The sequence below is a fragment of the Chionomys nivalis genome, chromosome 9 (assembly GCF_950005125.1).
Source record: "Chionomys nivalis chromosome 9, mChiNiv1.1, whole genome shotgun sequence".
Classification (NCBI taxonomy): Eukaryota; Metazoa; Chordata; class Mammalia; order Rodentia; family Cricetidae; genus Chionomys; species Chionomys nivalis.
In genome coordinates, this window is record NC_080094.1 from 21,223,581 (window position 1) to 21,243,672 (window position 20,092).

The window sequence follows — 20,092 nt, forward strand, 5'->3', positions numbered from 1 at the left end:
CTAGGCTTTCTTATCTTTGGAAGTGAGGGATCTCGCTGAATCCCAGGGCATCCATCTGGTTAAAATAAACATCTTGGGTGGTCTAAGATGGGAAAGAACCTGATGAAATCAGGTTTGGGGATGGGAGACAGATTTGGAAAGAGCACAATTTGTCTTTGTAAGGTGTGGGGTTTTTAGCATGTCAAACATATGGTCTCAACCGTGACTGTTTCCTTTCCACTGAATGCATGTGTCCCTGACGGCTTACATTGAGGTTGGAGAGGAAGGTAAGCTCAGCTGGCCTCAGATACACTGACAGATCACAGAACCCTGGCGTACTATGGGGAAAGTGACTGCCCATGCTATGTAGTGATGAAGACAGGGAAGTCCAGGTGTAGCTGTGTATTGCGTAGTTTTGGCTCAATCTATGATGTGGAGCCCAAGAGTGAGAGGGTAGTGATTTAAGTGACAATTCCAGGAAGGTGGCCTTCAGGTCATTATAGACTGCTGAGGGCTAAGAGTCAGACAGTTCAGGGAGGATCCATTTATCATCTGTCTGTCTATATCTGTCTATCCATCCGTCCATCCATCCATTTGTTTTCTTGAGACAGAGTCTGAGTAGCCTTGGCTGTCCTAGAACTCACTCTGGAGACCAGGCTGGCCTTGAACTTAAGATCCTCCTGTCCCCACCTCCTGAGCACTTGGATTAAAGGCATTTCCCACCACTGCCCAGTTTTATTTACTTTTTTAAATTTATTCTTATTTTATGTGCATTAGTGTTTTGTCTGCATGTATGCCTGTGTGAGGGTGTCGGGTCCCCTGGAACTGGAGTTACAAGCAGGTGTGTGTGAGCTACCATGTGGGTGCTGGGAAGTGAACCCCGGACTCTGGGAGAGCAGTCAGTATTCTTTTAACTGCTAAGCCATCTCTCTAGCCCCCAAGATCTTTTTGTTGTTTTTTTGAGACAGGGTTTCTCTGTGTAGCCTTGGCTGTCCTGGAACTCAATCTACAAACCAGGGTGGCCTTGAACTCATAGAAATCTGCCTGCCTCTGCTTCCCAAGTGCTGGGATTAAAGCTCATCAACACCACCTGGAAGACCTTTTCTCCTTTATCTTGTAACTGCTAAGATTGGAGGCTGGGTTATAGCTCATTTGTAGAGCATATACCTAGCAGGTGGGAAATCTCTAGTTTGATCCCAACCCTCCCTCCCAACACACAGTAAAAGACTAGTGTAGGTAGTATCTTGGAAGACTGAGGCAGAAGGACCCGGAGTTTGAGGCTAGCCTGAGCTACATAGTAAGATTAAAAACAAAATAGTAAAACAAAACAAAACAAAATAGTAGCCTCCACCTTGGGTATATAGCTGAAGATGACTTTCAGCTTCTATTTGTGTGCATGTGGGGGGGCACACGTGCCACGGTGCATGAGAGCAAAGGACAATTTGTAGTCAGGTCTTTTTCTCACAGGCCCCCGGAATTGAACCGGGGTGATTAAGCTTTGCAACAAGCACCTTTACACACTCAGGCAAGTCACAGGCTGAAATTCTGATCGTCAGCTCTACAAGAGTTCTGGGATTACAGCTATGAGCTGCCATGCCTGGACTATGTCGCCAGAGTGAGTGCTGGGGATCGAGCCCAGGGCGCCATGAATGCCAGGCAGCTTACTCTACCAACCGGGCTACATCTGTAGCTCCCAGCAGTGTTGGTTTTAGTTCTTTGAGAAGTATTTATAGAAGTTATTTCTCCTCACGAACTGGACCCATTCTGAGCACTGCTCCTCTTCAGGGTAGCAGTCACATTTTCATCACCGTGGCCAATGTCCTTGAGAAATAATTTAAAGGATGGTTTATGTTGGCTCAGGCCTGACTAGAGGTTTAAGGGGGGAGCAAAGGTGTTTACTGTACTCTAGCAAGGAAGGGAAAGGAAAACAGGAAAAGGATGGGGCCACGGTATAGACTCTGCCAGGGCAGGCCCATCCAGGGACCTACTTGGTCCCCGCCTCTTAGTTCCTACTCCCCTATGCCACTAAATTATAAAATTATAAATTATAAAAAAATCAACTAATCAATTATAGCTTTCATGATCTGGAAAAAAAAAAGCCCCTTCCCAAAAGCCCATCAGGTTCCAGCAGCTTTTAACTGAAGGGTTTTCAGGGGACATTTCAGGTCCAAACTACAACACAGGAACATTACTCTTCAGATGCCATAGCATCCTGCTATGTAGCCCAGGCTAGCCTCAGAGTCACTGATCTTCCTGCCTCTACTCCTAGAGTACTGGAATTGTATTATGCCCAGCAAAAACAAATCTCTTTTGAGGTTTACCTCTTCCTCTTGGGCCTCAGTGTCTAGTTTGGGGGTGATAACAGGCCCTGGTGAATACTGGGGTTCAGTTCTTTAACCTTGGATACAGGAGGATCAAGAATTCAAGGCCAGACTGTGTTCACACAGGAGAGTCTAATACATAAAAACAAAAGCACACAAACAAAAACCCAAGGCTGGGGATATGGCCCCGCAGTTAGGAACACTTGTTACTCTTGCCAAGGACTTGAGTTTGGTTCCCAGCACCCACATGGTGATGATGGAAAACCAGATTCAATTCCTGTAACTACAATTCTAGGGCACCCAACACCCTCTTCTAACCTCTGGGGCACACATATGCATGCAAAACACTCTTACACATGAAATAAATCTAAAACATCTTTTTTTTTAAAACAAAAACAACAAAAACTCAACCAGCCAGTAGATTAGATTGTAGAAGTTCGCAGCCCACACTGATGTTAAAGATAGCTGGATGCCTGGCAGTGGTTAGCCACTCACCACTACATGAACTAGGTCTGGCTATCTCTCAGTGACCCTGAAGCAAGAGACTTAAGATAATCACTGCAGAGGCCCAGGCACCCAGCAGAGCCATTTATTACTCTTGTTGGCTTTCATACTTTTTTTTAAAAATATTTATTCATTATGTATACAATATTCTGTGTACATGCATGTCTGAAGGCCAGAAGAGGGCACCAGACCTCTTTGCAGATGGTTGTGAGCCACCATGTGGTTGCCGGGAATTGAACTCAGGACCTTTGGAAGAGCAGGCAATGCTCTTAACCACTGGCTTTCATACTTTACAGCACAATTACAATTTAGATGTGGCAAAATGCACCCAGAGCTGGTGGAGCAAGTAGAACTTACAGGCTGACACAGAGGGAAGTGGAAGTCACCCTGACTTCAGCTGGGGCTGAAGTAGATGTGGTCAGACCTTACACATGCTTTTTTGTGTGCATTATCAAACTGTAATATGCTTTTCCTCACTCGGGAACAAATCCGCCAGCTCCCAAGTCCACTCGTCACTTAGCAAACCCAGTGTTTACCTGTGATCAGAAGGAAATGCACAAACCTAGGTGGTCAAAGGAAGAGTATACGAGGCAGAGTAAAGACGTAGTAGTGGTTGGTCGGAGGCAGAGGCAAGGTGGATCTCTGAGTTTGAGGCCAGCCTGGTCTACAGAACAAGTTCTAGGATAGCAAGGGCTACACACAGAGAAACCCTGTCTCGAAAAAAACAACAAAAACCTTAGTGACTGCTCTGTCTCAAAAGCACAGTGGGTCCAATCAAGAATTCAGTTTGGGGCTGGAGAAATGGCTCAGTGGTCAAGAGCGCTGGCTGCACTTGCAGAGGGCCTGGGTACAATTCCCCTGCATCCACAAGGCAGCTCACAACTATAACTCCTGTTCAGGGCATCCAACTCTTCACACAGATATAAGATGCAAGCAAAACACCAATGTTCATAAAATAAAAATAATTAAAAAGAATTCAGTTTGACTTTAAAAATAAAAACAAACAACTTTATTTGACAAAAGACAAAAACCAGTTATTTACAGTAGTTTTTTGCTCAAATATTGTTCAATGGGACAACCATGCTTCTCCAGATTTATCTTTATAAGCAACCTAAGCAGAGACTGCCCCACCCCTCAGATGCCCCATTTTATTCCAGGAGGGGGGAATGCCAGAATATGTCAGCAGCATGGCTCCCTCCCCCCTCCCCTGCTCAGTGCACTGTGGGGGAGAAAACTCCCGCTCATCCCAGTATCACCCCTACTGTAGGCCTTCTGCAGCAATCACGGGATCTAGGCTCACGGACAGTGGGGTACAAGTGGGCAAACAGCAAATTCTACAAAGCTGCCATGTTCACCCTTCCCCAGCAGTGCCTTGAGGGGGTGAGGATGCCGGATCTCTTGGAGGGAGGCAAGAGATCCAGCCTAGGAAAGCAATCACCTACAGAGAGCAAATCTCTCAGTTCCCACTTGCACAGCAAGGGACGGAGCTAAGCCACTCAGGAGAGGTAGGGAAGCCTATATGAGTGGCAGGGGGCTTCCTAGAAAGGCCAGAATGGTGTTTCTCTGGGACAGGCACTCTAAGTCGGTGAACACCCAGGAGCCCCTTCTCTGTGTTTACAACCTAGTAAACGTCAGGAAATTACAGTCAGGGCTTCTCAAATCTTCTGGTTATTCAGAACACAAATATTTTGGTTAATAAAAACCTAGGATTAGTGTTTCTTAAGATATATAAAGATGGGGTATACTGTTGCTGAAAACTAACAAAACAGCAAAGTAAAAAAGGGAGGGAGGGGAAGATAACAAAACCACGTGTGATCTGTTTCCCTGGGAAATTTAGGCAGGCCCTTGCAATTCCAATTTGAAAGGAGGTGAAACAGACCCGCTCCCAGGTGCTGGGCCCCCTTCCTCATGAAGGTCCCAGCTACTTTTGTGAACAGTGGCATGTTTGAAGGGCCTCCTGACCAGCAGATGGCTCACTTTTCCCAAAGCAGGAGATGCTGGTGCTTTCGACATCTGGCCAAACTCCTGAATGACTCCAAACAGGCTACAAAAAAATAAGGGGAAGGGAGGAGACGATACCCAAAAGAGAGAGAGAAAACAAAAGCTGTTTCAGTCTAGCTTAACCACCCCAAAATACAATAAAAACAAATATGTCTCTGGGTTTTATCATCCGTCTCTGCTGTGTCTAAATGGCTATCTGGTTCAGCTGGATTTGGCTGCGGCTTTATCCCCTTCTGTGCCTGGTGTAGATAATCCAACACCTGTAGGTATTTTTCTTCGGTCTTTTACAATAGAGTAATCCAAACCAAGAATCAAACAACCACTTCCAGCTGGAATTCAGCACAGCTGCAGCGATTCTCTGGTCCCTTATACAATCACCCCGGTGCAGCGGCAGATCACCCGTCTATAAAGCTCCATCGCGTAAGGTGCTCTCTCCCCACACCTGTGCTTCCGGGCTACCTACTGCCATCAACAGAGCACAGCAAAAAGAAAAGAAACAATTCAGCAAAAATCTAAACATTCAACTGAAGTCGGTTCTGTGACATCTGCTGGGCCTTTTCTTTCGAGTAAGCTGGAATGTGCACGCACACCTGGCTTGACCAAAAGAGGCACAGCCTAGGGGCAGCTTGGACCCAGCTCAAGTCTGAACTTGGCAGGTTTCCTGAGCCTGCCTAGGAAAGCGGGCCAGAGTGCAGGTGTCCCAGGGCTCTCTGGAGAAGCAGCAGCAACACCACGCCTGGCTCTGGTGCCTTGGTCTCCTCCGATAGGAAGCTTGAAGGAATGCAGTCAGCAGAGCACAGGCCCCGTAACAGTGCAGAGACACCAGCTGCTGTCTCTCTGCTGAGGACCTCTGGACAGATGATCCCGATGCTTGGCAGTGATCCGTAGATAGCCCTCTGTATGAAGGGGAAGTGAACCAGGAACCTGGGACAGCTGTCTTGAGCCTCAAGCCGCCTGGTAGCAGGTGCCTACTTGGCATTTTCTGAGACTAGAGGAAGGGGAGCATGTAGTAATGGGGGTGCCGGACCCTGCTGCTTCTGAAGCTCCATTTCAGCAGCCCTCTGCAGCGCCACCTCCACTAGCAACTGGAAGCTGCTGAAGTCTTCCTTGTCCTGCTCTGGGGGTGTGGGTGGCGGCGTATTGAAGAGTCCACCTGTGGGGCTTCCAGCCTCAGCTCTAGTCAGCAGGGTGAGCGTGCTCCCAGGGGTCACCAGAGCCTTAGGGGATTCCAGCTCCACTTGTGGGTAGGGGGCTGCTGGCTTTTCACCTTGGCCTGAGTGGAGCGGCACGGAGCAGACAGACAAGGAGAGCACGTTGGTGGGAGCTGGTACAGACACAGCCAGCAGGGAGGGGCTGCTGCCCCTGGGGAGAGCCACATCAGAGGTCTTACCCCCACGGCGGGAAATGGTGAACTGATTGGGGTCTTTGCCATCCTTCCGAAGCATGTCTGGGAGAAGGCGACGCCGGGCATTGATGAACCAGTTACATATCTAAAACAAGTGTTAAGAGACTCATCAGTTAGCTCCATTCAAAACAGCTATGTAGTGTTTAATCTAAATTCTATTACCAGTAAAGACTCCGGAGTCAGATATTTCAGGTATTGGAGCGAAAACCTGCTAGATCAAAGAAGTCAAGAAAGAGTGACCTGCTGATCTCTCTGCACTTCCCAGACCAAAAAGGGGCTCAATAAAAAGCCCAGGATCTCCAAGTCTCTCCCTATGCCACTCTCCAATCCTAGGTCCTCCATATTCTCCATCACTAACTCTTGTTAATGAGTTGCTGGCTCCGCCCCGATTCAAAGTTAACTTTGTTAACACAATCTTGGGATGTCACAACACAATCAAATATCCTGCAACACAGCTCTAAAGCGCTCACTATTCCAGACACCAAGACACAGCAGCAAACAATAGACAAGATGCTGGCCAGTGGAGGCATGGGGCAGTGGTGTTGAGGGAGCTAATGGTGGTGTGGACTTGAAACAGCCTTTGAGGAAGTGGCTCTTCAGCTGAAATCTAAAAGGCAGATGGGTGTGACCGGACACACCTTTCATCTCAGAATTTAGGAGGCACAAGGGGGGGCGGATCTCTGGGAGTTCAAGGCCAGTCTTGTTTAGATAAAAGTTCCACGAAAGCCAAGGCTAAATAATGAGACTCTATTTCAAAATAAATAGGAAATCTGGAAGGCAAGCGTTGAAAGGGGAGATGGGTTGGGAGTAGGAGCAGTGCAGTACTTTATGAACACACTGCTGACGGCGGCGTGTGTGGCTGGGCTCAGTGTGGTTACTGGAGGTCACCTCTTAGCGTGAGGATTTAGTCTTTCTATGGACAAAGGGAGCCGTGAGTTGTTTTTTATTTATTTACTTTTGAGGCAGGGTTTCACTTTGTAACTGTTCTGGAACACACTCTATAGACCAGGCTAGCCTTGAACTCAAGAGCTCTACCTACCTCTGTCTTCCAAGTGCTGGGATTAAAGGTGTGTAACCATCCTGCTTGAGTTTTGTTTTTTAAATCAATGTGTGTGTGTGCATGCACACTCGCACTTGAGTGTGTGCATCATCTACCTGTAGAGTTCAGAGGACAGTTTGTGGGAGCTGGTTCTCTCTTTCCATCTTGTGGGCCCTAGACATTGAACTTCAGGTCACCAGGCTTTGTGCACTGGACCATCTTACTGACCCTCAGGTCACCTTACCAGCCCCACAGAAGGGTTTAAGCAAAGGAGTGACCTATTATTATGTAGAGAACAGGCTGGAAGCGGAGACGGGATGGTAGTTCAGATTACATTAGGGGAGGTGAAGGAAGAAAAGGTTTGATCCCTTTAGAAACTGGCTTCCAGGTCAGATGTAGGCGGGTATAGCAAGAATGATGCTAAGAGTGACTTACTCCTCAGCCTATAGAGCCGCTGTAGATCAGAGGGACACAGGGATACCAGGGGGGCTGTCAGGGAGAGGAAGGATTGTTTCCAAGCAACACCAGGACCATGAGGCTTGCTACCCCTCGTGGTATGGTGTGACATGCTACAAAGCTCAAGGTGCCTGTAGACTGCCCTGTCTTGCTCATGTTAGGCAAGTGATATATCACTGAGCTAATCCCCAGCCTAAGACTCTTTAATACCCCCAATTTCTGCTGGCTGCTGGTGGCACATGCCTTTAATCCCAGCACTCAGGACAGGTGGGTCTCTTTGAGTTCAAGGCCAACCTGATCTACAGAGCAAGTTCCAGGACAACCAGAGCTACACAGAGAAACCTTGTCTCGAGAAACAACAACAAAACACCCCTAGCTTCACAGTTCTCTTTCTGACCTCTTGGCTGGTGTAATATTCTGCAAAGGGCAATGGCTGGCAATCCCAGCTAGAAAGAAGCTGTTTGTCTCCCACTGCCACCAGCCTGGGTCCAGATTCCTGAGCCAGGCACTAAAGCCCTCCTGCCCCATCTCCAAACCATTCCCTCCTACTCTTCTGCTGTGAGCATGTGAAACAGCTTTTTGGGCCCTGCTCATTCAAAACAAAACAACAAAACACACAAGCCAGCCTTTAGTCCCAGCACTCTGGAGACAAAGGCAGCGGATCTGAGCTCCAGGACAGCCAGGGCTGCACAGATAAGCTGTGACAACCAAACCAAACCAAACTTCCAAACAACTCTATCCCTTCTACATAACACAGTCCCTTTTTTCTGGGATGCTTTCTCGCCTACTGGTGAACAGAGGTGCAGGCTCCATGTCTCCAAGGCAGAGTTCTCCAACAGCCGCCACTCACTCAGCACAATGCATAGGATTTCCTTCTAACCATGAAATGGGTTGGGCTGTCTCCAGTTTCCCTGATGAGCAGATTTAAAGCTCAGTGAGGCAGGAACCATGATCCCACTGGGCAGAAAAGCGTCTCTCCACATCTGTCTCAGGACCCAGAGCCCAGCTGCTGTAGGGCCTAGAATAGCTGGGTTAGAGCCCCCTCCTTTCCCTGCTCTTTTTCAGGGCTTCTTTTTTTTTGTTTTTTTGAGACAGGGTTTCTCTGTGGTTTTGGAGCCTGTCCTGGAACTAGCTCTTGTAGACCAGGTTGGTCTCGAACTCACAGAGATCCGCCTGCCTCTGCCTCCCGAGTGCTGGGATTAAAGGCGTGCACCACCATCGCCCAGCCAGGGCTTCTTTTCATATTTGTTTGCCTACTGTGTGTCAGGCAGTCATTGGTGCATGCTGGGGCTGCCGTAGAACACTTGTGTCCCCTGCCGGTTGTGCAATGGTAGTAAACAAATAGGTGAATGGCCCAGAAACAGGAAGGAATAGTATATAAACCCAAGAGATCCCTCTTACTTCCTCTTGGCCATGAAACGTCCCCCCCCCCACTGTAATGCCACCGCTTCCTAACTAACCTAGAAACAAAGAGCAAGTGATCAGGAACCAGGCCCCTGCAACTATGAGCAATAAAAACAAACCCTTCCTTAATTAAAATCAATATTAGTCATCAGAGAGACAAGGCTAAGGGATCTTTGTCAAAGTAGGAAGGCTTTCTAGGCACCAATCAGCAGCCGTGTGGGCGGGCACACAGTCCCAGGACACCCCCCCCCCCAGCACCCCGATGCACAGATGTATGGTAGACTATTGCTTTGCCTTCCTGTCCCATAGAACTGCACATCTGCGGGGGACTCATGGCAGTACTTTGTGATTGTTGGCCAAGCTCTACACGCTCAACCCTTCATCATAGATTTCCTCCACCATCCCCCACCCCAGTACTGGGGATTGAACCCAGGGCCGCATGCATATCAGTTAAGTGCCCTACCACTGAGCTACACACCTACTCCTTGGAGAAATTAAAAAAAAAAAAATCTGTTAGAATAGCTATTTCCTATCTGACTTATGGATTTGGGGCAGGGAGAACGAGGTGGAGTTGACAAGCTGTTTTTGTTGTCTCTACCTACCTACCTACCTCTTTAAAGATGGGTCTCACGTCTCACTATGTAGCCCATAGAACTTGCTAGGTCCATTTTTCCCCGCAGAGTCTCTATAGCTCAGGCTACCCTGAACTCGTGGCAGTCCTCCTGGAGATCACAGATGTGAGCCACCACCTCCATCTGACAATACATGTTTTAAAACAAGGGCCTCAGAGAGCTGTTATCCAGGCTTAGGAACATCAGTTTCTCCCCTGGTGTAACCTGTTCTTGTGAGTGCTGACAGTTCTTTTATTCAAGTAAAAAATGTCACATAGAAGCTCAAAAAAATACATCGAAGGGTATTGGGAACAGGCGACATGTTGCCTGTGGAAGCCCCAGCTTGGTGAGGACAGTACATAAATACAGTGTCTGCCTGTACTGGGGGTCAGGCCACTCCTTCCATCCGGCTTACATAGGCTCCTCTGTTACCCCAGGGCATTACCAGGAGGCCTGCTACGCAGGAGAGACTGAAATGAAGGGAGGGCCTAGTAGAGCGGAGCCTGCCTGGCTGCCTTCAGCATACAGAGACCTCCCGTGCAGACCAGGTGGTGGTGAAGCTGGGACCCTCCAGGCAGTCCAGTAAACAGGTGCCCGGATGAGTCCAACCAATAACTGGAGCATTAACTGTCAAAAGGACCAGTGAAAATCCTCCAGAAGAGATCTTCTTTAGGGTTTTAGTCTCCCAATTGCCTTGCTCAGGGCAAAACCCAGCAAACCATTTACTTACATGACTCATTGACTTGCTAATGCACAGCTCCAGGGCAAGTTAAAAGAGACAATCAAAAGGGAAGCTCCCTGGAGAAGAAACCAGCTTGGCGGCTGCAGATACCTGTTGGGGCCAGTGGTGAGAGCATCTGAGTTCTCTTCCTTTGGGGCAAGGATTGTGGCTTAGTGGCAGTTTGGAAACGTCCTTAAGAGCAAAGGACATTTTGAAAGCGAATATGGACACGGACGGCGATTTGTGACTGAGGAGCTCCGACATTTTCTCTTTGAACATTCCATTTTCTACAGCCACAGTTACTGACCTGACAGATAAGGATCAAAACCACCCAGGGTGGAGCCATAACAACAAAACTAAGGCCTCTGCTCCCCACCCCCTCGGGACTCTGCCATCTGAATGCCCCAATTCTGCGGAAACACCTGACTTCTTTAGAGGTTGGGGTTCCCTGGTCAGAGTAAGGAATGTGGGTCAGAGAGACCTGTAGTAACCAGCCAAGTGGAGTTAGGCTGGCAGGAGCCATAGGATTTTGTTTTGAGTGAAAGGCGATCTGTCAGCGACGACAAGGGAACGCATGGGATCAAGTCTTTGAAAAAGGGAGCCAGGAGCTGACAGTTCTCACACAGGTACTTTAGGCTGAGTCTTGAGAAGCACACTGCTGAGGCTAATGTGGGTTGAGTGTAGGCATCTTCAGGGACTGCCTGATGGTCTCCACTGGTCCCTAACTCTCAGTATAGTCCAGAACAGGTGGCCATCACTGGGATCCAGTGGCTGATCCCTGCCCTGTACTTGATGCTGCGGTCCTAGGGAACCCACTGGTCTTTACAAGGATGTTTTGATTTTTCTCTCCACGCTAATCATGAGTAGGCGCATCATGTCAAGACACAGCAAGGGCAGGTGGCAGAATACACAGAGCAGTTGGGGGGAATTTCATTGCTCTTTGTTTACCTACTGAGGAAAATTAGTTTTATAGCTATATATAAGAACAAAATTGAATGTTTTTAACTCAGTTTTGTATTTGTACACACTTAGGACATAGTAAGAATGATTTAAGCTAATATCTTGAGGGGAGGCAGGACCGTAAGAACAGCTCTTTCATGCAATGCTGTGCAACCCTGCTCCTTTGGTGCGCTAGGCAAGTGCCTTACTCAGCCCAATTTCCTAAAAAGGGGAAGGACATCCCTCAGGTTTGAGAACTAGTGTCCCTGACAAGAAGCAGTTCCAATACAGTTGACAAGTGGTTTAACAGGACAGGTGTGAAGAGCATAAGGATGTCAGCAATGACTCAAAACAGGCTGCAGGCCAGAGCGTCCGCAAGACAAGCGCCCTGCCAGGGGGAAACAAATGTGCCCAGATGCTCATGACCAGGCGCCAGTCCCAGGAAGAAGTGAAAAGGAAGCTGGGGTGCTTTGAAGTCTGGATCCCATGAGGATGGGGGGGGTCCCTGTGTGTGGCATGAGCAGATCTGTAGTTCTGTGACTGAAGGATAAAGGCAGGAGGCAGGGGGACCAGGGGACTGTCTAGGCAGTTTTGCTCTCAAGTTCCAGGCCTTTTGTTTTTGCCTATGTGCCTCTAGGGCCTGTAAGTTCAAAGCCACTTCCCAGGGGTTCCTACTGGGAGACCCCAATCTCTGCGTTACCCTGTCTCCTCTGCCTTTGTCCCAGGAATCATCAACCTGTACCCCACTGCCCCCCTCCCCGCACAGACTAGATGCTCCTTAAGGTATGGTAGAAATAGGAGCTGGGCCCAACGAAGGAGCCCAGAATGTAAATATGAAATGTTCCATGGTGCCGAGTGCCCTGGCTATGAACCCCTGGAGGACAAGAACGAGAGGAGAGGCAAGCACCCCAAACAGTGTTGGAAATCTTGAGAATGCTCCAAGCTTCTTCCCATTGTCAGCGGAGGAAATGTGGCTGAGGGAGACAATAGCAGCCTGGCTAAGGGCCAGAGTCCTCTTATGAAGGGGTGGGATGCCAACCAGCCCTTTAAGAATCCAGTCTCAGGGCTGGAGAGATGGCTCGGCGGTTAAGAGCACTGACTGCTCTTCCAGAGGTCCTGAGTTCAATTCCCAGCAACCACATGGTGGCTCACAACCATTTGTAATGAGGTCTGGTGCCCTCCTCTGGCCTGCAGGCATACACACAGACAAAATATTGTATACGTAAATAAATAAATAATAAAAAAAAAACAAATAAGTAAATAAATTAAAAAAAAAAAAAAAAAAGAATCCAGTCTCAGGACAGACTTGGACTAGCCACTAGGTTAGGCTGAATTTTACAAGCTGACAGCTTACCACACCTTTTCAAGGAAGGAGGAATAAGAGTTGGGAAGCTTGGGAAGTAGCAAGGTCAGAGTGGAATGAGGGAAGGAGGGAGCCAGTGTGCTGGAGAAAGGAGGAAAGGACAAGAGGAAAGCTACTGGCTCAGGAAAGGAACTGGGAAGCCAACACAACAGGGACAAGTCCCTGGTGCCAGTCCAAGGGCCCACTGCATGATCTCCTAGGGAGGTAAGGTCCTGAGCAGGTCAGCATTATGGAAACAGAGCAAAGCCTTCTGTGGGTCAACAGGACCACTAAAAAGAGACACTACTTCAAGTGCAAACATCTCGAGTGTGGCCTGTGTGTTCTTTACAAGGTTCTTATATAGCCAGTCCAAAATCTGTTCCTCCGAACAGTTCCACCAGGCACTGGAGAAACATCAGGGTCCTCTTCTTCCTTCTTCCTGGTATCATAGGTATGTACCAACTTGTCTACCTCCAGCTCAATTTCAAAAGATTTTTTTTAATATTTATTTATTATGTATACAATATTCTGTCTGTGTGTGTGCCTGCAGGCCAGAAGAGGGCACTAGACCCCATTACAGATGGTTGTGAGCCACCATGTGGTTGCTGGGAATTGAATTCAGGACCTTTGGAAGAACAGGCAATGCTCTTAACCTCTGAACCATCTCTCCAGCCCCTCAAAAGATTTTTTTATTATTATTATTAAGACAAAATTAGCCGGGCGGTGGTGGTACACACCTTTAATCCCAGCACTTGGGAGGCAGAGGCAGGCAGATCTCTGTGAGTTTGAGGCTGGCCAGGTCTACAAGAGCTAGTTCCAGGACAGCTAGGACTATTAAACAGAGAAACCCTGTCTCAAAACAAACAAAAAGAAAATTATTCATGGGAATATGTGAGTCTCAAGAGGCAAGAAACCGTTGCATCAGTTGGAGCTGGCTGATAACGGTGCAGAATCAAACTTGGATCCACGGAAGAGCAGGAAGTGCTCTTAACCACTGGGTCATCTCTTCAGTCCCTTCAATTCATTCTTTAAGCACACTGCAGAACCCTGCTGTCCTGCAATCAAGTCATAGCATAGTGGGCTGCATAGAATCTCAGCTGCTGACCCACCTTCAGGGTCAGCAATGGCACTAGTAACAATTCCTTATCCCTTCAGAAGACCAACAGCCAAGTCCAGCTGCAGTGACCCCACTTGACTGTGTGTTCTCATTTTCCTGCGCAGGGGAGCAAGGGTGGAGCTAGAGACTAGTGCATGGTCCTGTCTTACCTGCAGCACCGAGAGGTTGGTCTGTCCAGAGAGACTCAGCTTCTCCTGCTCTGAAGGGTAGGCATTGTAGCGGTGCAGATACAGCCAGTCCCGGAGGATCTTTACCGACTCCTTGGGCAGGTTCCCCCTGCGCTTCCTCTTGCCAGCCAGTGACAGAAGGCCTTCATCCTCACCTAGGTCGCTGTCCGACATGGTGCCTAGGGGCTAGGCTGGACCTCTGGGGAGCCTAGGGCAAGTGACAAAGGGGATGGGAATAACATTACCACTTAAGCCTGTCCCCTAACGAATCCACCAGCACAAAAAGGAGTCAGAGTTCCAAATTTTGGACACTACCATAGCCTGAGCAAGGATGGATGCTCAGCAAAGCTGAGCAAGGAAGGACGAACACTAAATGCCAGTTCATGGAACAGAGAAGGGGACTACTCAAGCGTGTGGCGCCTCCTTTAAAACAGAACAGGGCTCCAAAGGACTACAGCTTTCCACTGCAGTTCCACTGAGACAGGGTCTCACTAAAAGGCCAGGCAGGTCTTGAAATCATGATCCTGTCTCTGCCCCCCACTGTCAATGCCCAGTTTGAATTCTGCTTTCCAGGCTGTCCTGGAAACTTACTATTACCTCTTGTGCCCCTGGACAGGAGAAGCTTACCATTTTATACATGAGGGAGCACATTAAGAAAGCTGTCAAAGGCACCATGAGTTACCACATGACCCAGAATTCAAACACATACATGGGGCCATGCAGACGCCTGTGCACAAATGTTCACAGCGGCCAAAAGGTGGAAACTATCAAGACTTTCAACAGATGGCGGGACAAATGAATTATTTGGTCATAAGAAGGAGTACAGTGGGACTGGAGAAATAGCTCAGCAGTTAAGAGTTCTGGCTACTCCTCCAGAGGACCTGCTTCAGTTCCCAGCATGCAAATGGTAGCTCACAACCATCTGTAACTCCAGTTCCAGGGGATTCAATGCCTTCTTGTTACCTCTGTGGGCACCCATGAGTAGACAAAACACTCATACATATAAAACAACTAAATTAGAAAAGAGAGAGTACACTTCGGTGCTTGCTACAACATGGCCAGATTAGCAGTTAATTAGGGCTGGGGGGACAGAAAGGCATTAGCCTTTGTTTTTATTTATTTTAGAATTTTATATACTATAATATTCTTTGATCAAAGTACTCTTCTATTATCTTCTTACTCTATTCTTTCTTCCTCCCAAGGTTTTATTTCTTTTCTTTAATGCATATAGATGTTCTGCCTAGTATATGCCTGGGCACCACAGATGCAGTACTCTGGGAGGCCAGGAGAGGGAGGAGGATCCTCTGGAATTGGAGTTACAAATGGTTGTGAGCCTGTGTCTGTGCTGGGAACTGAAGCCAGGTTCTCTGCAAGAACAAGTGCTCTTAAACCACCGAGTCATTTCTTCAGCGCTCCGCCCCACCCCCCCAGCTTGCTCTCATTTAAAAGTGACTTTCTGGGGCTGTGCCTTCCCCACACCCACACAGTAGCTCACAATCATCCATAAATCCACTTCCAGGGGTGAGGTGTCCTCTTCTGACCTCTGAGGTACACATGCGTATGTGCAGCAGAACACTCAGACACACAAAGTTTAGAAAGATTAAACCTGAAAATACTTAAAAAAATTATAAAGTAGTATTTAGTATCGGGGAGTTTCCTTCCAAGGCCTAGAGGCAGGCCTGGAAACTGTTCACAATGGTCCTGCGGCCAGCTACTGAGGAGTGCAGGGAGTAGTGAGTCATTCCTATGATTGGTTCTTAAACCCTCTCCGGGGGTCGGGTCTCAGATCCAGAGCAATGAGGTGTGGCTCTGGTGCCTGCTTTAGCTTCCGCTGTGCTGTGTGATCCTAGTTAAGTGTCCTCCTTTCTCTGAATCTGAAGCCCTCCTTCCTTCCCTGTTCAACGAAGGAAGTTTTCTGCCTAGATAGCTCACATCAGCTGCTCCTCCACCAAAGTTCCTGTTCACAAAAGCAAAAGAAATTTACATTTTAAAAGCACAAGTTCTAGGCCAGGGCTGTGCCAGAATCTCAAGGCTCCTCCCTTCTCTGCCTTTTAACAGCTCCCCAGCAGGCCTAGCCAACAGAGTCTGGCATAGCTCAGGTTTTGTTTCCTCGACTTGGGCCTGAGCCCAGATCTCTGGGCTGGCTAAGCCAGACTTTCGAGGGAAGGGTCTACCTTCAGCCAGGCCACCTGGAGGCCAACCGGGCACTGCTCAGAGGTACTGTTTCTCAAAGTATCACAAATGGTCTGCTTTTTGAGAGCAGACATTGCATTTCAGTCACGAGGACAGCTGGGACAGTAGTTCGGGGATGCAGCCCTGGCAGTTGTGAAGTTTACTGAAGGTCATCTTTACAAATTCCACCCTGGCTGCCAGCCAAGAATCCAGTCTTCAGAGTTCCCAGTGTGAGGCCAGAGGAGGACCCCTCAGAGGGAACTTTTCCACCTCTGGATCCTGCACCCCAAGCTCGCCTGCAGGCTTCCCATACAAACACATCCCAGTAATGCCTCGATTTTAGCCGTGCAAGTTTAACAGTGCTCAAATAACCGACCCGACGCACTGCTCACACCCCACAAGCTCCCCAAGTTTTACGAACGCACACAATTTTCACTCCATACCTAGGACAACGACTACAACGACTCTTAAGACTAGCCTAACTCCTGTACCCGCCCACCCACGAACTCCAAGTGACCTGCCCACCCACGATCTCTCCGACCAAGGAGCACGCACGTCATCATACTAGCCATCCATCAACTTTCACCCTAACTGGGTTATTGGCTGCACCTCTTGGACCCTGCACCCCTAGCAATCTCCTACATACTCCCACCACACCATCTGCTGCAGCCACTCCCACAGGAACTTTCTGACAACTCTCCCAGCTCCAGATTCTCTCCCCCAGGCCGCACACTGAGGTTGGAGTTCTCAGCAGTTCACACAAAGCGCGCAACCTCCCCCGCGGCCCAGGCGCAGCGGAGCACATGGCTCATGGGGCGCCACCGAATCGGCCCGCGCTCAAGGCACCCTCATCCCTAACTCCCCCCCCTCCAGATTCACGAAGCATGCAACAGCTCCTCTGCCGGCCCGCCACCTGGCCCGGGGGAACTCTGCAAGAAAAAACACTCACGTGTCCATTCTGGGGCAGGAAAAAGTTTGGTTCCCAACCCCTTCCCCGGTACTCCGCGCAGGCTGACTCTTGGGGCGCGGGGCCGTCGGAGCGTGCGCGCTCGGCTTTGTGCTCCGAACTCGGCCCGGAGGGGGAGGGGAAGAGAGGGGGCTGGGCTCCAACCTCCGCGCCGCCCCCCCCAGCTCTGCGCCCAGACTCCATGTTGGCCGCCCCCCTGCACCGGGGACGCGCACAGCCCCCGCAGAAGGCTCGACTGCCCCTCGCCTGGCCCCGGGGTCCCGGCGCGCACAAACTTTCTTCGCGTCGCCAGCCCCACGCGCCCCACAGTCTTGGCCCGCCCGGGAGTGACAGATGCCTCGGAGACAGACTTTCCTTTGTTCCAAAGGAAAGGGGAACTCGCGCGGGCTCCCCAGCCCTCCTCGTTGGGGCCCCGCCCGCGGCCCCCACCTCCAGCTGTCACTCGGCGGCCCCCGGTCCAGCTCGGCCGCCGAGGGGGGGGGGGGCAGCCGGCGGTTAGCAACGTGCACTTTTGAAACCAAACAAACCCGCTCCCCGCGCGCTCACCCCGCTGCGTGGCACCGGCCGCTCTCTCCCAGGATGGGATCTTTGGGAGCCGACTCCCCCAAAGGATCCCGAATGAACCCACTCCCCCGGACATCCCGCGCCAGAGCTCAGCGGTCGGGACTCACACACACCCCCGGGCTCACACACCCACTGTCGCACGCGCCGGGACGACGCCCCCTCCCCCGCCCCGCCGCCCCAAGAAACTTTCCAAGTTGTCCGCGCGCCCCCGGCCTCGTCCCCAGCCCTCCAGCGCCCCGCACTCACCTTCCCCGGCGACTTTCCGGCCCACGCGGCCGCGATGGGGTGCTGGACGGCCCGGCCGGGGCGGGGGGCGCCGGGGGAGCGCGCCGCGTACCTGCCGGGTCTGACACCCGCCTGACAGCTCGCGGCTGGAAAGCACCTCGCGACCTGACGTCAGATCCCCTCTCCTCCCACCGCGCCCGCCGCACCCTCCCCCACCGCCCCGAGGCAGAAACAAACTTTGCGCGGAGCGTGGCCAGCTACGCCCACCCCCGGGGGCGGGTTCGCGGAGCCGGGGGGCTTTGCCCCTCCCACGCGCCGGAGGGGGCGGACCCGCGGCACCTCCTTCCTGCGCCCACCCACCTTAGGAATGCCACATGGCCCGGGCCGGGGGCGGAGCGGTGGGACCCGGACTCCAGGAGTCAGCTCGGGGGCAGGAAGTGGCCCGCTCCTCCTTTCGGTTTCCGGAGCGCCTACTGTGTGCGCCTCGCTGGGGGTGGGGCGCCGCCGGGCCACAAAGGGTGCGAGTCCCCGGACCTCTGTAAGTTCGTTCCCTCGTCGGGGTGCTTGCCCGTGTGGGGTTGGGGAAACTGCGGCTTGGGAGCTGCGGAGATGTAACTCCCAGCTGCTCGGGGACCTGTGGGTTTGTCAGTCCGTAGGGTCGCGTGGGGAGGGGGCACTTTGCCTAGAACCCTAAGCCTAGGGCCTAGCGCCGAGGGTCGGCCGGGTCGGGTGCAGCCTGCGCCCTAGGAGCGTGGCTGAGGCGACCAGCGAGTCGCACTGGGAGGTGTGTGCAGTTAGGCTCTGGGTGCCGACCCTTAATACACCTGCCGGTGGCCCTGGCCCAGGTGGGTCTCACGATGGAGTCCGAGCCTTTCCGTTGGTGGTTAGCCTTAGATGGAGCCGGAAGGCGAGCCGAGGCTCTTCCAGAAGGTCCAGGCTGGTGTCTTTTCCCTCAGGTTTTCCTTGCCTCTAAGTTCCCTGACGGTCGGTTGTCTCTTGACTCTCTAAAGTATGACGGACCCTAACTCCAGCTCAGAGAGGCCTTTTCTGGGTTTGTGGTCGTATAGGCCCAGAAACCTGAGACCCTTGTGCTGGTACCAAAAGCATTGGAACAGCCTTTAGTTTTTCTTTTTCTTTAATTATCTTACCATCATTATTTTACTGTTGAGCTGGCGTCCCAGGCAGGTCTCAGACTTGTGAGCCGTACAGCTGCTTCCGCTACCTAAGCGACAGAAACTACAGTTGTCCCTACAACATCCGACATCCGGCAACAGCTTTGTGGGTTTTTTTTGTTTTTTGTTTTTTTTTAATTGTACTCTAGTCGCAGAAACTTTGGGGGCAAAAGTTAAATTTTCCTCCCAGAAAGCCCTAAGCTTTGGTGATCGAGTGTGAAATCCTAAGTTTCATGGAAGCCAGTCTGGCTGAAAACGTTATCTACCAGCAATGCCACGCTGCTGTCCTTCTAAAATGTCTCTGACATTTACCAGGATCCTTCTTTTCACCGACGGGAAAGCCAAAACCCAGAGGTGGGCACAGCAATTTCTTGGCTAAGTGGTATTCCACCCGTAGACCTGTGAGACAGTGAAGGAAGTGGGGAGACTTGGGTAAACAAGGTAAAACCTAATGGGCCTTAGCCACTAGGCTAGCAGTGTGCTGCAGGCAGGGACCTCTAGGGAAAGTGGAGATGATCCCTGGTTCCTAGCTGCTTAGCCAGATGTCCTGCTAAGTGTGTGCAGCAGGTAAGAGAGCCATCTCTTCTCTCTGGAGCAGGAGCCCCTGGTGGCCAGAGGCAAGCACACAGAACTCCCCACAGATTACATCAGTGGCAGCCCTGCTAGGTCAGTATTCCCAAGTCTGCTCAGTTGGGAGGTGAAGGAGTGACCTGTTCTTCCCGTGTGCTATGGCAGAGCTCTGAAGTCTCCCTGACCCTCCTGGAAGGGTACCTGGCTGTTGTGAGGGAGTCTGGCTCCCTGTCTGGATTTCACATAAACAAACTCCCAAGCCTAAATATACCGTGAACTTGACAGTTGCTGGGTCAGTCTTGTCTGTAAATATACAGTGAGATGTGTGCATTGCTACACCAGGCGGAATCCCACTGGGTTTTAATGTTTTTCCAGAGGCTTTACTGCGAAGCTAAAGCCTGCCTGAGGTGATTCTC

At 50.6% G+C, this 20,092-nt stretch overlaps 2 protein-coding genes across 7 annotated transcripts in view; one reads left to right on the forward strand and one right to left on the reverse strand.

Moving 5' to 3' along the window:
• LOC130881091 (endogenous retrovirus group K member 5 Gag polyprotein-like) overlaps nt 1–20,092 on the forward strand; it is a 37,729-nt gene that overhangs the window by 2,116 nt on the left and 15,521 nt on the right. The window contains exon 1 of one of the 4 annotated variants that reach the window (XM_057780325.1): nt 18,403–18,472. The exons of the other annotated variants lie outside the window; for them this stretch is intronic. The gene's annotated coding sequence lies outside the window, so the exon portion shown is untranslated. Of the gene's footprint in view, nt 1–18,402; nt 18,473–20,092 lie in introns of those variants that run through there. 4 annotated transcript variants of the gene reach the window in all.
• Nucleotides 3,797–18,351, reverse strand: Tgif2 (TGFB induced factor homeobox 2). 3 transcript variants are annotated; one of them, XM_057780328.1, is made up of 3 exons: nt 18,295–18,351; nt 13,989–14,214; nt 3,797–6,295 (listed from the first exon to the last, which is right to left on the reverse strand). In XM_057780328.1, exons 2-3 carry the CDS (start codon nt 14,178–14,180, stop codon nt 5,774–5,776), a joined length of 714 nt encoding a protein of 237 aa, XP_057636311.1. In that variant the 5' UTR covers nt 14,181–14,214; nt 18,295–18,351; the 3' UTR covers nt 3,797–5,773. The 3 variants fall into 3 exon arrangements, with proteins under 3 accessions (XP_057636311.1, XP_057636310.1, XP_057636312.1); XM_057780327.1 differs by lacking the exon at nt 18,295–18,351 and adding an exon at nt 17,956–18,104; XM_057780329.1 differs by lacking the exon at nt 18,295–18,351 and adding an exon at nt 17,128–17,176.